Source organism: Agelaius tricolor, unplaced genomic scaffold (genome assembly GCF_023055355.1).
Source record: "Agelaius tricolor isolate 1412-34295 unplaced genomic scaffold, bAgeTri1.0.p SCAF_6, whole genome shotgun sequence".
NCBI lineage: Eukaryota > Metazoa > Chordata > Aves > Passeriformes > Icteridae > Agelaius > Agelaius tricolor.
This window is the reverse complement of record NW_027269266.1, coordinates 7,953,445-7,972,929: the sequence shown is the minus strand read 5'-3', so window position 1 is coordinate 7,972,929 and position 19,485 is coordinate 7,953,445. Positions and strand designations below refer to the sequence as shown.

Below are 19,485 nucleotides of genomic sequence, written 5' to 3'. Positions count from 1 at the left end.
ACCAAGTCACCAATGTATTGATGAAGATTTAGATACCATTTGCATGCATTTCTCATAGGCAGTTCCCCCTTATTTTGACTAAAAAGTGTATTTAAACTGTTTATTGAACAGCATTGACATTTTCTATCAAACTGGGCAAGAATGAAGGCTTTCAGCCAGTGCTGGTGAACCCTGTTTTCTGTTTTATTTGATGCCATCTCTAGTTTCACACATGCAGACAGACATCCTTTCCCATCCTATCCTGTCTTCAAACTTCAGTATACCCTTTGGTGAAATAATAGGTGCATGAAATGATCTTTAAATTATTCAGTTTCATCTAGTTAAGTCTGTAGGGTAATAAAGATGGAAAAATTAATTTATTAAACTCTTTTGTGGTTTACTAGAGCTCCTTTTGAGCTACATGTAATGGTGAGCTGCTGGGATAGACAGACATGGTGAGGCAGCTGGCACCAAAGAGGGGCTCAAATCCAGATGTGGGATATTGCCAAACAGACCAGAAGCAAAAAGATGAATTTGGGTTCAAGTTATTAATTTGTCAGTCTGGCTATTCAATTTGTGGCTTGTGATATCCACAGTCTTTCACTGAAATTCTCCCATTCCATCATTAGAACAATTATTTTATCCTGATCACCCTCTTTATTAAGCAAGCAGTCTGTGGAGCTGTACAAAATAGGTGTCTTGTCCCATGTGGCCACTGACATCTCCTTGGACTGATGCAAATTAATGTAGCTCTTTAAAAAATTACCTTGTATGTACTTAGTCATTAGCAGACTCGATTTCTTAGGAGGTCATTTGTGTGTTAAAAATAATAAGCAAATCTTACTTTTTGTTTTGGATTCTAAGAGCACTCAAAGTTCTCTGAACTTCCTTCAGACTTGCTCAGACATTGTCTCCTTGCAAAGTTGTTTTCAGAATGGCAGTTCTGAATCTCATTCCTCAAGAAAAGAAGGGAGCACTTGTAGCATTTCAAAGAAATGAGAAAACAGTTACTTAGGATTTAGTTTTATAGATTGCTTATACACTGAGCCCAGTCTCAAATCCAGGCTCTGTCAAAAGGAATCAGTGAAGGCTTTGGCTTCATTTTAATATATTCCAGCATTTCAGACTTCATGCAGGAGCAGAAAAATAGCCTTTTATTATGGCTGTCAGTTGTTTATCCTTCTCTGCATTTTACTGAAACTTTCATGTGATGTATACATTGTTTGGGGTAATACCAAACAGCAAAGCCACAGGAGCCTTTTTCCCTTATTCTCAACCACTTCTCCTCCATCCACCTTGAAAAATACTTTCATTAAAGGGTTACCACACAAAATAACTCCTTAGCTGAGGTTTTAGTGAGCTGTAGCCCCAGCAGTGCTCTGTAGCACAGCCAGGGTGTGGAGGGGAACATTTTATATTCACACAGGAGGAGAACAGACAGGGGGAGGTGTGTCAGAAGGAGACTTGCTAATAGCAAGTGACAATGAAATAGTCACCTTTTGTGCAAATTTAATTGATTAATCCTGTTTGAAAGCCATTGGGCAGTGGTAGCAGAAGAGAAGCTCTGAGGATTTACTGCCTTGGTGCTGGGGGGAGCAGGGCTTTTCCAGCTCCTGCAGTGGGTTCCAGCACACAGAGCCCAGTCAAGCTCAGAGAAAATCAAAGTCCTCAGTGTCCACTGTGTGGGGTCCAAAGGGATGGTTAAAATCCATCCCTGCCCTCTGTGACACCCAGCCAGCATTTTCCTTGCAGTGAGATTCTGGAGGCTGAGGGCATGGGTTGTTTTGAGGTGTAAAATTCCACGTGCCTGGTGAACTGCTCAGAACAGACCATGTCATTGTCCTCAGAGGGCTTTAGACACAATAAGCTCATTTTGCCAGTGGAATTGTCAAGTGCTACCTCCAGCACTGCCATTCCTATCACCCTGAGCTTCAGGGAAATTCTCGTATGGGTGGCTCCAACTCCAACTTCCACACATCACCCATAATTTTTTGTAATATTGTCTGCTGCTTTAGCTCTTTGGATGTTTTTCTGTTATCATAAAACCAGTTTTTTCAGGAAAGTGAAAAGATTTGCACCCCTATGGAGTCGGTAGAGGTAACTCAGCTGAGAGAAGAGCCTGAGGTCTTTAAAATAAAACCTGAGTCCCTCAAAGATTTACAAAAAGAAATGATGCAGTTTGGTTTTGAGGACTCTTTGTGGAACTGCCTGGCTTTTAGGCATTTTGCCTATTAGCTTTCAGAATCTTATTTGTGAGTGTAAGCTGTTTGTCATGGTACTGGCAAAACCCTCCTTCTTCTTCATGTTTTTCCTCAGGAGAAGATACAGCCTTGGCCTTTTAGCAGTATTGTGCTTTCTTTCTGCCATGGAAGCACTGCTGTCTCAAAAATCCCCTTGGCGTTGTTTCTGATCTATGGGAAACAAATCTCCCAGAAAGGAAAGTTCATTTGGGCTGATAAGCATCATGTGAACACTCAGTTCTGGCCCAGAGAACTCCCAGTCTGTCTGGAGAGAAGGAAAGATTCTCTCTTGCTGTTCTGATTGCATCAGGAGAACTTGTTTAATCTCTGTACACTGAATAGTCAGTGATTAGGAATAAAGCTGATGGCCTGGGAAACTGAAGAGGAGCAAATATTGTTGGAGAAATTGTATTGTTCACCCATGAGGATCCAGAGTTATAACCAAATTTGTAAATGTACTTTTTAAAGAGCTTTGAAAGCTGCCTCATGTTTCCATGCATAGCACAACTTCTGTGCAGGGCAGAAGAAAGGGAGAAATGTCCAAGAACTAGGGGGGGGTGAGAGAGAGCCCTACAAAGTAATTTTTGTGCTTTCTAAGGCAAGATTACTTGTCACTGAAGTATTTCCTCCCTTGGCACAAGCCCATTTCTTCCTTGATAAAACCATCTTCAAGAGAAAAGCTCATCATAATTTTAGTGGAACAGGACAATAAGAGTTGGCTCCAAATATGGTTTTTGAGAGAGGATGTGGTTTAGCACAGTTTGACTACAAGTCAAGAAATTCCAGTTCTGTTTCCCTGGATGGCTTAGGGGAAAGAGAATACTGTCCTGTGTGTCATGTAATACAAAGACAAAGGGAAAACAAAAAGCTGTAGCTGTCCAGGAAGGTGGGGGTACTGCAGTTGTACACTTATTGTGTTACTGCTTGCAAGCAGCATTTGCATGTCATTCTTCCACTATGAGTAAAAGAGCCAGATGGAAAATGGTTCCATTTTTTTTACAAAGCAGTTTTGAGTGTAACAATAATTTTGCTGAAATTATAAAATTTCAGTAAAATTATTGGGAATTTCACTGCTTATTACATTTCCAACTTATTAAAATACACCTACATATTTATTCCTGAAGAGTGTCTGACACTGTTAAAAAAAAAGGATTTCCCATTTCCAAGTGTACTGAGTTTCTGTGATGCTACAGGTCCTTTTCTTTCAATTATGCTTCTCATGGAAGCTGGAAGTAGATAAAACAAGCTGGCTGCTCAGATTTCTGAGGAAAGTCTTCCCTTTTTTTGTTACCTAAAAGCCATACTTCTTTCTTTCTCTCTCCCAGACTTTGCCATGAGTCTAGCTGTACAATTACAGGAATGTCTTAATAAAATGGAATTTTCATTCTTCCTTTTTTAATGCAAGTAAGATGTATTATGTATTTGATTTTTACAGATAGCATATTCTGAAACAATTTGCTTTCCTTCATTTTGGTATATACTCTTAATGGAATGCTAAACACTGATTCTTTAAAAGTGCCAAGTGATCAGCATAGGGTACATTTGCTGTTTCAGGAGTGGAGGAAAATGTGCTGCTTTCCCACACTGCTGCCTTGGAGGGCATTTCACAAGGCATCTGCTTTGGAAGGGGAAATAATGAATATATGCAAGATTTGGAACAAGGCTTTGTAGCTCCTGCAGCTCTGGCCACAGACTGTGCTGTGCTGTAAGAGATGGAGCTTCCTATGTGCTCTCCATCCCCTTTTCTGTTCCCCTCTTCTCCTGCCAGCCTTTGCAGGAGGACAGGGCCTTTGCCATGCCACACACCCAGTTTTTTGGGACAAATAATTCAGCACAGGGTGCTGTGCTGCCAGTTACCCCTGGGAAATGGGCTCTGTCACCCTTGGGACACACTCCAGCTTGCCAGCCTCAGGCACTCACTTGGCTCCTGTTGTCAGTAAAATCTTTGGCTGAAGGAAAACTGAAGGAATGGTTGGGCTTGGGAAGGAGAGCTCTGAATAAAGTAAAAGCATTCTTTATTTATATAAGGATACAACACTAGTTTAGTTAGAGATGTGATACCCTCTTAAGTGGCTCCTTTCAATGGATCTTAATATGTTGCTTCAAGGCCAACTTGTCCTTTTTAGTATGGCATATAATGGAAGTGTCTGTGAGCAGAGATGAACTTGTGTAAGCCAAGAGTGTCAAGAAGCTCAGCCCTGGTTCCCAGGGAGTCTCCTGAGGCAGGACAGTCCCTTTTCAGTGCCTGCAGATGTACAGGGCACTGCTGCTCATGGCACTGCTCACCTCTCCTTCTGAGTGCTCACCTGCAGTTTTCATTGGACTGAGAAAATAGCTCCATGTGTTGGTGTTCCATGCACAGGAAATGTCCCTGGTTGTTGTTAAGGAGAACTTTGTGCAGATTCTTTCCCAAAAATGCAGGGTGCCTCAGCTAATGGTGGGAAATTTGGAGGTTATAGAAAGAGAAGGGGACAGCTTAAAGAAAATTACTTTATTTCAAAAACTCCACTTTTGATTACATTGTGGGAATGTAGAGTGTGAATATTTTATTAGCAATGTTAAAATAATTTCCATCATTTGTTAACAACAAATAAGCTAATTCCATTAGCTCAGGATATTTTTAGATCCCAAGTTCATTATAATTAAATTTTTCCCTGTATGTGAATTCTCTTTAGAGATTAGGACTAGGAAGACAAAGGGTTACAAAATGGAGAAAGCATATTGCATTAGAGAGAATTATCAGATCTCAACTGTGATTATGAAAATGCTGTAAAAACAATTAGTAATAAACACCATGTCCTGGGAGGTTTGTAATCTGAGTAAAAAGATATAACAGCTGTGAGCAGTTTTGTGTCTGGTTTTGCAAAGCTGAACCTGAAGCACAGAGAAAGGTGGTGCTGTGCCTGATGGTGCTTGAGATGCAAGGTGGGAGACGAAATTCTCCAGAGTCTTGGTCCACTGCATTCTCTTGAAATAGTTGTATACTGTGCTTTAAACAATGTGCAAAGTTAATGTAAACAAATTTAATGTGTGATGGCAGCTGAACATTTTAAAGCTGAAAGCAAACATAACCTTTTTACATATTCCCATAATCTTTTATGATAAAATTGTTATTGCTTTTTTAATCTGTGAAGCTTTGAGTGTTCCCTTCCTGAACCAGAGTTCCTGCCCCGTTTTGATTTGTTTGCAGCTTTCTGAACTGTCTTAAATAATTGTGTAACTTTTTCTGCTTCTTTGTCCAGCCATCTGAAGGATTGGAAGCTCTTAGCTTTGTACCTCAGGGAATTTGGCACATGAAGTGTAATTTAGGTTTATAGTGAAGTATTCCTTTGCATTAAAGGAAATTATTTAGTGCTAATTCTTGTTGATCATCAAATTAATGGGATTAAAAGCATACAGAAAGTTTAATGGTTTTTCATTCAGTTGGTTAAAGTTTGCCTAAACCCCAAAGCCCCTTTTCAGTCTTAGTTGTATTTATCCATTATTTGAATGTATCATGGGATAGGAGAAAATCTGCTCTGAGGAAACCAGGATGATGCAGGGAAATGTCTTCATTATCTAAAGTTTCCCTTCAGCCTGTGTTCAGTTGTGCAATTTTCCTACTTTTCTGATTTGTCATTTGAACCTGCCCATGATTTTAGAAGGCAGAGCTTATGTTCTTTGATCCATATTTCCATTTTTCTGGTTGAATGAGCTCACTGACTTGTTAATTCTGGAATCATTTACGTAGAAACATTTCATTATTTGAGTAAAGAGAAAATGCACTGACAGTCTTGAGTGTCAGGGAGGCCTGGCCCAGTCCAGACCCACTGTTACCTACAGTGCCCATCCTTCTTTTAACTACAGAAAATGAGAAGAGGCTGCACCAGCCCTGTCCCACCAGGAGCCTTGTCCAAGCACCATCTGAGACTGGACATTGATGCATGTCTGAGAGGTGTTGTTGATGGCAGCAGTTCTTCATGATTTCAGTCAGAACTGGGAAGCCACTGTACCCTGGGTGTAGCCACATAAAAGGTCTCTGACATTAAATGCCTTGCAGTTTGGTTTTGGTTACAGTTTCTGATGAATTAGGTAGTTGGCCCTTTTTTCACTGTAAAAGACCATTGTGTTGAATTCACAAGAGTCGGTTTGGGCAGATCCTTATCAGCTTAAGGAAGAAGAGATTTCAAAGTGGTCAAAACACATTAAGTTTTAAATTTTTGATCATAATGTCGGTGAAATAATTTTCAGTTTGGAGAGTTAATTCATTCAATTTCAAACCAAAATAAAATGCACTGAAATATTAACCATAAATAACCTCTTTTTCTGACCTGCCACATGGTTTTTTTTTAGATTCCATTTACAACTTCTGTACAAATTTAACTTCTTTGTTCCAGTTTAATACAGAAAAATTTTCAAAACATCAATATCTTGCAAGATAAGAAAATATTCACTTTTCCCCCACAAGCTTAACTTTTAATGTAAATGATGGTCAGTAGGTAAACTTAAGAAACAGGGCTGGAATGAAACCAGAGACCACTGGCTGTTACTTTCAGCCACAGAAAGTCTGTGGCCAAGGAGGGGGCTTGAATACATTGGGTTACATGTTCATCACATCCTATTTGGCTTCCTCTGGGCTTTGTTGCTGAAGGTTTTTAAAAGTGGCAGCATCCAAGAACAGATGCTGAAAGAAATTAAGAGTGCAAAATAGCTGGTGTGAAAGAGACCAAAGAGTTGGGCTTCCAAGCTGGCATGCCTGTGAAGTGACATGGTGTGGGAGCTGTGACATGGCATGGGAGCTGTGCCATGGTGTGTGACATGGTGTGAGAGCTGTGCCATGGTGTGAGAGCTGTGCCATGGTGTGTGACATGGTGTGAGAGCTGTGACATGGCATGGGAGCTGTGACATGGTGTGAGAGCTGTGACATGGTGTGTGACATGGTGTGAGAGCTGTGACATGGCATGGGAGCTGTGACATGGTGTGAGAGTGTGACATGGTGTGAGAGTGTGACATGGTGTGAGAGCTGTGACATGGTGTGTGACATGGTGTGAGAGTGTGACATGGTGTGAGAGTGTGACATGGTGTGGGAGCTGTGACATGGTGTGAGGGCTGTGACATGGTTTGAGGGCTGTGACATGGTGTGGGAGCTGTGACATGGTGTGTGCCATGGTGTGGGAGCTGTGCCATGGCGTGGGAGCTGTGCCATGGCGTGGGAGCTGTGACATGGTGTGAGAGTGTGACATGGTGTGGGAGCTGTGACATGGTGTGTGACATGGTGTGAGGGCTGTGACATGGTGTGTGACATGGTGTGAGGGCTGTGACATGGTGTGAGGGCTGTGACATGGTGTGAGAGCTGTGACATGGTGTGTGACATGGTGTGGGAGCTGTGACATGGTGTGGGAGCTGTGACATGGTGTGGGAGCTGTGACATGGTGTGTGACATGGTGTGAGAGCTGTGACATGGTGTGTGACATGGTGTGGGAGCTGTGACATGGTGTGGGAGCTGTGCCATGGTGTGGGAGCTGTGACATGGTGTGTGACATGGTGTGGGAGCTGTGCCATGGTGTGTGACATGGTGAGGGCTGTGACATGGTGTGTGCCATGGTGTGAGGGCTGTGACATGGTGTGTGCCATGGTGTGGGAGCTGTGACATGGTGTGGGAGCTGTGCCATGGTGTGGGAGCTGTGACCTGGTGTGTGACATGGTGTGGGAGCTGTGCCATGGCGTGGGAGCTGTGACATGGTGTGAGAGCTGTGCCATGGTGTGAGGGCTGTGACATGGTGTGGGAGCTGTGACATGGTGTGTGACATGGTGTGGGAGCTGTGACATGGTGTGTGACATGGTGTGAGGGCTGTGCCATGGTGTGTGACATGGTGTGAGGGCTGTGACATGGTGTGGGAGCTGTGCCATGGTGTGTGACATGGTGTGGGAGCTGTGACATGGTGTGTGACATGGTGTGAGAGCTGTGACATGGTGTGAGGGCTGTGCCATGGTGTGTGCCATGGTGTGAGGGCTGTGACATGGTGTGGGAGCTGTGACATGGTGTGAGGGCTGTGACATGGTGTGTGCCATGGTGTGGGAGCTGTGCCATGGTGTGGGAGCTGTGCCATGGTGTGTGCCATGGTGTGGGAGCTGTGCCATGGTGTGGGAGCTGCTCCAGGCAGGAGCAGGGGTTGGTGGCAGAAATCAGAGCTGCAGATGGTGGGAGTGCCCAAGCCTGGCTGACAGCAGATGCTGGCACACAGGCAAGCAGGAAGAGGGCAATTGCCATGGCTCAGCTTGAGGGAATGGCTATAAAGGAAAGACAAAAGTTCAAGATGTGGGTTTGGCCAAGTGGTAGGGTAAAAGGCAATCTCTTCAAAAGGCAATGAGTTATATTGAAAGAGAACAGGGGCACTGGGGAAAAGCTCCTTTGAGTTGGATGTAGAGAGGTAGAAATAATAAGAGGAAGCTGAGACTGGTTCATGCCAAGCATCACAGAATGAAAAAGGTTCCTGGATTTGAAATAAAATTCAGCTGAGGAATAAGCCCTGAAAGGAAGTGAAAGGAGCCCCATCATTTGAAATACTCTAACAGAAGCAAAGCACTCAAAAGTGCACTGCAGGGAGCAGCCTTTTTTTGGCAGGCAGCAAGACTTGGATGACCTCATAGCTTCTTTCCATCTCTATTAAAATCACAGGATCCAAACTCTTTCTCTGAGCAGCAGCACAGCCAGCTCTGAAGGATTGCCCAGTTTTGGCACTGTAGTCTTGCTTAGTACCACTCTGCATGTGCCAGCCCCTGCAGATTCCCAAGGCAAGAGTTAATAGCTCTGCTGACAAACTCTCTCATTACTGTGGAGCACTAGCAAGCTGTGCAGTGTATTTTGGAGAGTTTTCATCACCAAATGAACCAGATCTAAAATGGAGCATAAACAAAATTTTCAGTTCCAGAGAGACATTGTTGCTGCATTTTGATACCCCTTTGCTGCACAGTGATTGCAGTGCCTGGTTAGTTATAGCTGGCCAGTTCCTGTTCTGAAGTCAGATTTCAGTCCCATTTTTCTCTAGTAAGTGTTTGATTTAAAGAAGGTGAAATATGTTCAACATATTAAATTGTAACAAGAAAAGAAGTTGGCACATACTGGGGGTGTACCTGCATTCCCCATTAAATCCCAGAAACCAGACTTTGAAACAGTTTTCTCAATGCTACAGCTCCAGTGAGAGAATTTTTTAAGATGTTCTTAGGAACCATTGGAAAAAAATTAAGAAAAATATACTCTTCTATACTGTTCTGTGTAAATATTACAGTTTCATTGTGTATCATCCCTGGTTATAGCTTTGTAACAGTGAAACAATTCTTAAACATCTTCTGTGACCCCCCTCCAATCAGATAATTTAGTGGGTGAGAATCCCTGTGTCTGCCCCGCATTGTGTGGCTCATTTATGTTTTCCCTCTCAGCTTGGCTGCAAACCACCAGAAGGTGCAGAAGAAGCTTTCACACCCAAGGGCAGCATGTTTCCAACCATCCACTTGATTTTCAAGCTCTTTGCCCAGTCTGGCTCTAGTGCCATGTTCTCCTCTGCCCTTCCCAGCAGGACTGGGCAGCAGGAGAAAGCAGCAGGAAGGCTCTGGGCTCACTTTGTAAGAAATTGTTTGCATTCCCACTGCTGAGAAACAGGACTTGCCCTTCCTGGACCTGCACTGCCTGGGAGGGGGTTGTGGTTATTTGGGAATTTGGAGAGGGATTGCTGCCATTGTCCTAGGGAGGCTGCAGGGAGCTCTGTGTTTCTTTGCCAGCATCACCTGGGTAATTCAGGGCTGTTGTTTTCAAGGGTCTGATGGGCCCTGTGCTCTGCATTTTCAGTTTGCCTACCAGAGCAGCCTTGATAGTGCTGCTTGCTGTTTGCTCAAGAGGGAAGTAAAGAAGTTTTTGATTGTGTCTGCATTTTTCAGTGGAAAAAGGGAAATCTCTTGAGGAAGAGTGGGAACAATTAAATTATTTTATGCTGAGGCACAATAAAACTCATTTTAAAAATTATTGCCTAATGCCCATGATTTATTCACAATATCTAGTCAGAGTAGAGTTAATGAAACTGCTAAGCACTTAAAATTAGGAATGCACATGAGAGTTACTAACATCAGAATCTCATGTTGTACTTATATTTTTTTTTAAATATCTTTGTGGCAAACCATTTTTTATTATTTTTGGATTTGTTAGAGGTTTAACAGTGTGTTCCCCAATGAATTGTGAGCTTAACAGAAACTTTTTAAAAAGGGATCCAAAGTTTTGGATGCTAAGAGGGCCCTCACAGAAAACCTCCAGGAAATGCTGTTTCTATGTTTAGTGCAGTGCCATGAAAACTCTGTAGGGATGTGAGGTGGGAAGCACAGGGTGGGAGAGGTTTAACAGAGCTGGAAAGTGAGAAATTGCACCTTCTGTGGATCACCATGTGCTAAAAAATCAGGCAAGGTTAAACTAAACAGGTGGAAAAGGGAACTAGAAGAATACACCAAGAACAAGATGGGAAGCAGAGGTGCTGAAAGCAAGGAGGGGATTGTCAGATTTATCACTGTTGATTCTTTTCCAGTAGTCATGCCACTGACCATCAAACCTCTTGATTTATTATTTGTGATTTTTGCTAGGCCTGTAGTCCAGCAACACTTCATGGAGGCATGTCTTAATGACAGGAAGGGAGCAAAGGGCACCAGTATCTCTGGGCAGCTGGACAGTTCTGACACACACTTGTCCTGCCCTGGAGGTTTTTCCTACTTTTATCCAAATAGAATTCTCTTTAAACCTGTCTTAAATTCCATAAAGTGCTTCCTGACCTTTGTTACACCATCACTGTTAATAGTGCTTGTGGCTGAGGTTTTCTAAATTGTCTTTTTTCCAAGATCTTCTCAATTTGACAAATGTTTGTAAATAATAGGTAAAATAACTTTGTTAAAGGAGGTGCCAAGTGGGTGAGATGATGACTGTTTCTTCCAGGAGTAGCTGCCTGTCTGCAAATACCTATTGAAAGATTGGAGATGTCAGTTGTTTGGAAGAACTCACTTAAAGGCATTCTCTATTTCTAGACTGATATGGGTTTTACAGAACAAAGATATATATATATACAAAGGCAGAAATATATAGGCATTAGGAGCAGCTGCCTTTTGCAATATTTGATTTCATTTCAACATATACAGAGTTATTTTTAAAACCCTTGCCTAATACTCCTAAATATTTATGATTTGGCTGCCATTTGTGTGGTTGTGTGCCATTTGGTTGCCATTTGCTGCCACAAGTGTGGCTGATGTAGGTGTACCCTTTATGGAGCAGCATTGATTTAGCCTTGCACACACACACTCTAGAGAGGCTCCCATGGCCTGGCTTTCTGCTGCCCTGTGTCTGTGTGCCTGCATGGACAAATGGATGCTGTAGCTTCACTGCTTTTGCCATCAATCCAGTGGTGGCTCTGCAGCTTTTCAGCTCAGCAGAAAATGTCAAAAACACAGACATGTGTGACAGATGTAACACAACAGTGTGAACAAGGGCAGTATGACATCAGTGTAGCACACAGAGGGGGTAATGAGTGCTTTAGGCCTGGTCTGGGAGTTTAGTGGCAGTTGAACAAGTGTTGAAAAGTGATTGCTGTTACACACCTTGTAGGTCAGGCTGCAGCTGCCCAACAGTGCCTGCTCCAGGCAGTGCCCTTGTAGGGCACTTCTCATCCTTTTCCTCTAAACACAACTTGGAAAAAGGTCTGCAATTCCTGAGTGTTTGGGTTGTATCTTTCTGTTAGTGAGAGGAATTGTTCACGCTGATGTGCAATATCTCAGGGCTTAGCCCTGCCCCATTCATCCAGGCTGAGAGACTTCCCAGAACTGCAGATAAAACACTATTCATTATTCCTGCCTTGACCTCAACAGTCTCACCTTTTATAGAAGACTCTTGGAGCAAAGAAATAGAGGAAAGGTGAAAAACAAAAAGAGAAAGATCTTTTTCCATCTCCTTTCTGCTTAGGGTCTGAACTTGCCAAAGCTTTGTTCTCCAAAGGGACCTCTAGCTGAGGTCTCTCTGTCTCAACCCTCCTTTCCCAAACTGAGCACTGCCATGCTCTGTCTATAGAAAGACCTCAAAACAGTCAGAAAAAGATCTATTGTGACTGTTCTAATAGACTCAGCTTTATGCTCAGCTTAATGGGATCCAGGTCTCCACCCATCTCCTCCTGGTTTTTTGCCTTCTGATGTTTCATCTTTACCTTTTACTTGGTTGGCTTTTAGGCATCTAGTATTGTGGGGTTTTGTCTTTCTGGGGGGAGGAAAGAGATAAGAACAGCTCTTCAGACACAAGTCCAGATTTAGCTTGGTTAAGTGGTTTATGGATATTGTTCAAAAGTGGGAAGTTTAAGGTTTCCATGGTTGTTAGAACTTTTAAGTTACTTAGGATACAGAAATAACTAGATGTTACCAAATTTTCTTTGCCATGTACTGGCTGAGATCATCAGCTGTTTTAGAACTTGGGAGTCTCTTTCATTCTAACCTGCTGAGTACTTTTCTAAGGTTAAATGAGAAATTTCCTTCCAGACCATGATACCACTGAAGAAGAGATGACATTCCAGTTCACTTAATGGGGAAATAACTTATCTAAAAAAAGAAGAGAGCATGAGAAAGTCACACTCTGAGAATGGATCTGATCTCAGCAGTAATAACATTTTTCATTAAATTATTTTTTTAAATATTAAAATGTATATCAACCACTGTCCATTGAAAATAATTAAAAGATTGCAAAGGCAGATTTGAAGCTGAGGCCAGGTTATGAGTTATTTTGATATGATTTTGATTTTAGCTGTCAGCTACTTGTGGAATGCGGTTGCTCACTCAGCTCACATGCTTTTGTGTCTGTGCCCTGGCTTTTATGATGTTCTTGTGGGAAATCAATATTTTAGATCCCTCTTGTGCGTGGAATTCCATTTACAAAAGTCTATCAAAAACAAATAGAAGGCACCAACTACATTTGAAGAATTTATTATTTAAGAAAAAGTTCACACACATCTTTTTTTCATTATTTTCCTTCCGTAAATTTTGACTAATTTTACATATTGGGTCTGATTATGTTCCACATAACAGGATATAAGCTTCAACTCTTGCAAAAATAAATTAAACTCTGCAACCATTAACCATTCCTTCCAGAAATAAATGTTAACAAAAAGCAAATAAACACAACTGTGAATTATACATATTCTTTTACAGAGTTCGTTTAGTCGAAAGAGGATCTCCACATAGTTTGCCTCTCATGGAGTCTGGCAAAGTAAGTACTTAAAGAAAATTTAAGTGTAACTTTTATGGTCATATTATGATTTTCAGTAAATATCCATTTCTGTTCATTTTTACGTGAATGTGGTACTGGGGAAGGCACTATTAGCTGTGCAGATTGATGTCCTTCCTTTACTGTTGAGGTTACAGCACTATGGCAGTAACTGATGCATTACTGCTCTCTCAGAACCTGTGCCTTGCTCTTTTATGCAGAAATCAATTCCTTCTTTTATGCAAAAAGAAGGTTTTTCATCCCCTGTGTGTCATTCTTGAGGCAGCTGACAAATGGTGCAGGCAGTGCCATCGATGCAGAACCCACCTGCAGTGAGAGCTGCTCTGGGGTGGCCAATGCTGAGCTCACTGATCACCTGCAGAGGGACTGTCCCTGCTGGGGCACGGCTCTGGGGACAGGGGGAGGACACAGGGGCAGCCTCTGCTGCTCTGGGTGCTCATCTAAAGCTTTCCATGGCTTTGCAGACATTCATGCTCAGAGGATGCTCCCTTTTCTGTTCCTGGGCTCAGCGTCCACCTCTGTAGTTGCTGAATGTCCATTGCATGAGCACTTTGGCAGGTCATTATTCTGGGTGATTGCATGATGCCTCTGGCTTTCTCCTTGTTCTAGGCCAAAGGTTCATTGGGGTTTTTCCTATCCTACTATGTATTCTCATAGAAACAGGGGCCATTTGGTCAGACTTTTATTCTGCAGGTGAACATTTGATTTCTGAGGAGGTTTATTGATGGAACAGCATTCACAAAGAGAAGCAGTCTTGTCATATTTCCCAATTATCTCAGAACTTTTCATATCTGTGGATTATTTTATATTTTTTGCACTATAAGTCTACTTTAACTTTTTAAGGCTTGTTAAGGATTTCTTGCAGTTTGTAATGAAGGTTCTTTGGGGACAAAGCATCAGCATACAATTGCATAAGGTGATACCTGATTTCTTACTGCCTCATGTTTTCTTTCAATAGATCCTCCCAGGAGTACGTATCATTATTGCTAATCCAGAAACAAAGGGACCCTTAGGAGATTCTCATCTTGGTGAGGTGAGTCATGAGAACCTGAACTTTGTATGCTCTGGACTAAATTCCAGAGACAAAGCTATTTTTGTGCATGCTAATGATTTAATGATACATCTTACCAAATGCTGAGTTAGGAAAATAGTGAATTCTGCTGAACATTATAAAGTGTGGATCATGACATTTGTGTCATTATTGAAATTGATATTAAATTGTTTCTAAATATTAATACCTCAAGTTTAAAAAATGAAAAAATACCTGCTTTTCCTAACTGTATTTTATACTTGGTGCTTCACTAATTCTGATGGAAGCTTACATGAAAAGTAAGTTTATAGATTAGTCTAATTTCAGCTAGATGGTTTTCTTGTGCTGTTCTCCATAATCATTGTGCTTCACTGCACTGAAGTACTCTCATTAGCTGAGTTGAGCTAGACTATATGTTTTTCAAATTTATTTTGTGTTTCTAGAGTGAGAAAATAAATTATGTTATTTCCAAGCAGTTAAAAATCTAGTTAACAAAATGAAGAACATGTTTGATCATAATTAAAACCACAGTCTAATTTGTGAGTTTCTGTAAGAGTTCATTAATTTGAAATTGTATAAACTTCCATGATGCTTTGGGTTCGATGGAATGAATCCTTCTCCATGGGGGAAGGTCCCTGGCCTCACCCTTCAAAATAATCTGCCTGTCTGGGCTTCATGGAGGATGCCCTGCTGGGGTAAATTCACTGAACCAGGAGTGAGGAATGTGGCATGGCTCAGAGCTGCCCTGCAACTTCAACAAAAGCAGATTCGGGTCTCTGTGCTAGAACTGGGTCAGTTATGGGTTCAGAAACAGTGTTGAAACAGAACAGTGCTAAAAGACATTTTTAGCGATATCTAGCTATGACTAAAAATATTTGCATCAAGAATTTTCAATAATGCTTCATTCTCAAAAGCTACTTTAATTAATACCAGTATAATTGCTTTTAACTTAGATATGGGTTCACAGCACTCACAACGCCAGTGGGTATTTTACCATCTATGGAGATGAATCTTTGCAATCAGATCATTTTAACTCAAGACTCAGCTTTGGAGACACACAGACTATTTGGGCAAGGACTGGTTATCTGGGGTTCCTGAGAAGAACAGAACTCACAGATGCAAATGGAGGTAAGAAGTTTCTCACCATCTCGGTCTACACAAATAATTTGAATTATTTGTTGGGTGACACTGCCCCTCTGGCCCTGTGGTACCTAACATGCTCCATCTGTGAAGCCTGTAAAACTGCAAAGAAACCCATAATTAAAATAATCAGAAAATAAACCAGAGGGCAAGATTTCCCTACTGAAATAGTTGCTTTTTCTTTATTGTACCTCAGGTACTATAAATCCCCTCCACCAGTGACCTTTTGGCACTGTTAATATACCCAGTGCTTCAGCTGGAAAAATATGAAATACAGCTGAAATTGCCATCGTTTGCTTTGGCAGTAGTGCCCCCAGGAATGCATTTGTGCAGGTGGGAAAAGCCTGGTGGGAGTCTGAGCCCTGTCCCTCCTGTGACCACCAGCTCTGTTATAAACCTAATCACAGGATCTGTCCATTCCTCAGATTTTCCTGTCTTTACCCCAGAGGGCTGGGTACTGAAATGTAACACAAACAGTAGCTGCAAGAGAAGCTATAGGGTGTTTGGGTTTCTGCCAGGAAGGTACAGGACTCCCTCACTTGTTTGAATGATGTTCCTTGTCTCTTGTACACATGTAAGTGAACCAGTGTTGCCAGGCACACAAAGGCTGTGCTTGGGAAAATGTTTTGGGTTTTTTTTTCTGTGATTCTTGAGGAGCACAGTGCCACAAGTGGCTGTAGCTGAGCTGGCCAGGGGAGGCTGTTGGTCCAGTAGGGTTTCCAGCAATGCTGTGAACACCTCCAGGAGTGATCCCAGGGCCAGTAGAATAGCTGCTATTCAGCCAAGAAAGAATTCATCCAATCTGAAAACATTTTAGCATTCCCTGTGGATTAGGCCTGTTGCCATGTCCTTATAATGGCACCTTCTGGAGAGATTTACTTTGGTTGCACAGGCTTTTTTCATTTCATTTTTGATTGCCCAACACTGAGAAAATTCAGGATTCTCTGGGGATATTGCAACTTACTCAGTCATATAGTGTAGGTATTCTCCTAGCAAAGAGCTGCTCCATTATCCTACTATTAGCTCCTAGTGCAGAAAGTTCTCAATCCTTTATTAGGTAGACCTCATTGCCATTACAATACCACCACACAACTATCCAAATTCAGGCAAAAGAGTCAACTGCTTTTAAACTTTTTAAAAGCAGTTATCTGCTTTTAGGTCTGTTAGCAATTTTTTTTTCATGACTAGCATGTAATTGTTTATTTTCAGCTGAGTATCTTTTAAAAAGTGTAATTTCAGCCTCATTTATTTCTTCAGCAGGTAAAAAATATGGGCTATAAAAGTGTTATGCCTAAATTACGTGAATAAGCAATTTGCTATCTAGCTAGAGCATGTTTTTAGTTTATTGATAAACACCTTTGTAATAGATTAAAAGCTCTTGTAGTGACCATCTCAAAGCAATTGGAAGAACATCAGCCACACTGTCAGGATCAAATCTATTCTTTCTCTTTGAAAAAACAGAGAGAAACAAGGAACCTATTGTCTATTCAGAGTGCCTTAAACAAAAAGGATGTGTTCTGCATCCACCTGGGAGAAAATCAGGAATTCTGCCTCTGTCTTTGGATAAAGATTTCTGCCTTTGTCCTTTTCAAGTGGGAATAGTATTTTTGCCTTCCTTTCTTCTGTTTTTTGCTCTGCATTCCACTTCAGTAATGGAAAATACTCATTAGTTCAGAAATCACTTCGGGGTTTCAGAAATTCGAGGATAACTTACGTTGTACTTTTTTCACTTAATTCTTAATGTGAATATTCTATAATTTAATGTACTGAAGAATAGAATCTTTCTCTTTTTTTTGTTTTATCCCTTTCCTCCAGAGCGCCATGATGCACTTTATGTGGTGGGTGCATTGGATGAAGCCATGGAGCTGCGAGGGATGAGGTACCACCCGATCGACATCGAAACCTCCGTCATCAGAGCACACAAGAGCATCACTGAATGGTAAGGGTTATAGAACACCAGGGCCCTTAGAAAAAGCTCAAATATCTGTAATGTCTGGGCTTTTTCCTTGGATATTGCAATTGATCCAGGAAATGGCCTGTTGGGATGGTCTCAGGATTTATAACCCGGCTGCAAATGTGTCCTTAGGATGAAACTTTTCACAAACAGATTTAATCAGAAAGGACTGATTTTAGATAAGTTCATTCAATATGTTTCTTTTTTCTTTTTTTTCTTTTTTTAAGGAGTAAGCAAGCAAACATTTCAAACAAATGAACATACTAATAAATTTTATTAGTGAACACACTGTTATTTTTCAATTGGTTATTAATAAATCAGGCAGTGATCAAATCAAGGTCACAATGGAAATTGAAGCAGTAAATCAATGAGTTAATAATAATGTTGTCTTAATCAATGTATCATCCTCAGATGTACACAGCAGGAAATCATTTCTTGAGTCTGGCATGAGCACAAATTGCTTTTCATTATTCTTGCATCAGAAGACTCGGTCAGGTAGTTGTTTTGTTTTGCTATAACCACAGCTCAGCTATTCACCTTTCAGCCAAAATGAATCTGTTGCAATAGCCAGAGCAATTTAGTGCATTTTTCTTCTCAATCCTGGTTGCAGAGGTGTGGCCTGGAGCAGGAAGTTTAATAATGAATGAAGCACAGCAGCTGAACTGGTCTTTAGTAAAAGACTTTGCTTTTTTCTTAAATATCAGTTAAAATGAATACAATTAGTTGCTTGACTGACTGTAACTGAGGTTTTGCCTTATTGCCTCCTCCCTTGAGCATCATCACTGCTGGAAGGGTCTTGTGCCAGACAGGCATTACACAGGGAACTGGGTTCTGTGCCTTCATATAGAACAGTGTGAAGACTTTATGAATGTCAGGAAGTTCCCCTTGAAAATGTGTCAGATCAGTACCAGCAGTGGATGGAAAGGTTTCAGAGCAAGCTGTTTAAGGACTGCTCTATTATAAGATGGCCATAGATTGATAAATTGCTGTGCTCAGCAGTGTCTGTTTGTCAGAGGGTGGTGTTCTCTCAAATTATGAGCTCACAGGCAGTGAATAAAGCAGCCATATCACACTGCAGAAATTGCAGGGTTTCAGTACCAAAAAATGCTTAAATTATGTACCTGCCTTCAAGATTGCTGAGAGCCCTTTGAGGATCCTTTTTGTGCCACAACCATGGAAATCCTGAGTGAAAAAGTGGCAGCTAGGAAAGGGTTGGGGGTAAGCTGGAACAACCAAAGAAAAACACCACCGAATTTCTGCAGGAAGTACACACAGGTTATTCTCAGTACCTTAACTCTTCCCAGTAGCTGGGTGATTGTGTACAAGGCACAGGAGTGAGAATTCAGAAAACACTCTCTAATGTTGCTACCCTTTGCCCAAAGGCCAGTATTTAAGGCCAGTATTTCAGGCTTGTTTTTCTCTCAAAAGAGAGATTGTTAATGAATTAGATGTGTCTCAGATGTGATCCCTGCAGAAAAGGGACACACAGTTATTCAGAGTGACAACATTTGGTTTGCTCACAGTTCCCAGCCTTTTCCTAACCAATGTTCTGCCAAATAACCATCATGGAATTTTCATTTACAGTCCTCATCCTGATTGTCCTTGACTTCTCTCACATAACTTTTTCAGCTTCTCTTAGACATCCTTCTTTTGTCTTTGTGAAACACCTCTTGACAAAATAATGGCCAGCTAGCTCTTTTTTTAAATGATTTATAATTTGTATATCCCTTTCTGTGGACAGGGGCACGAGCCTCTTTTCTTGTTTGAGTTACAATGCCCCAGCAAGGATTTAACTGCACCAATTCCTGTTGCACACAGAAGGTGCTGGGTGTGTCCAGCTGATAGACTGTAAAACACCCTCAGAGAAATG

The 19,485-nt window shown here is 41.5% G+C and overlaps 1 protein-coding gene across 6 annotated transcripts in view; it reads left to right on the top strand.

The window, feature by feature from the left end:
- The window catches only part of DIP2C (disco interacting protein 2 homolog C), a 310,710-nt gene that overhangs the window by 285,246 nt on the left and 5,979 nt on the right, over positions 1 to 19,485 (top strand). For all 6 annotated transcript variants that reach the window (XM_071428626.1, XM_071428625.1, XM_071428623.1 and 3 more), the window contains 4 exons: positions 13,416 to 13,473; positions 14,450 to 14,524; positions 15,475 to 15,649; positions 17,477 to 17,600. In XM_071428626.1, the coding sequence (XP_071284727.1) occupies positions 13,416 to 13,473; positions 14,450 to 14,524; positions 15,475 to 15,649; positions 17,477 to 17,600 (432 nt within the window). The remainder of the gene's footprint in view (positions 1 to 13,415; positions 13,474 to 14,449; positions 14,525 to 15,474; positions 15,650 to 17,476; positions 17,601 to 19,485) is intronic.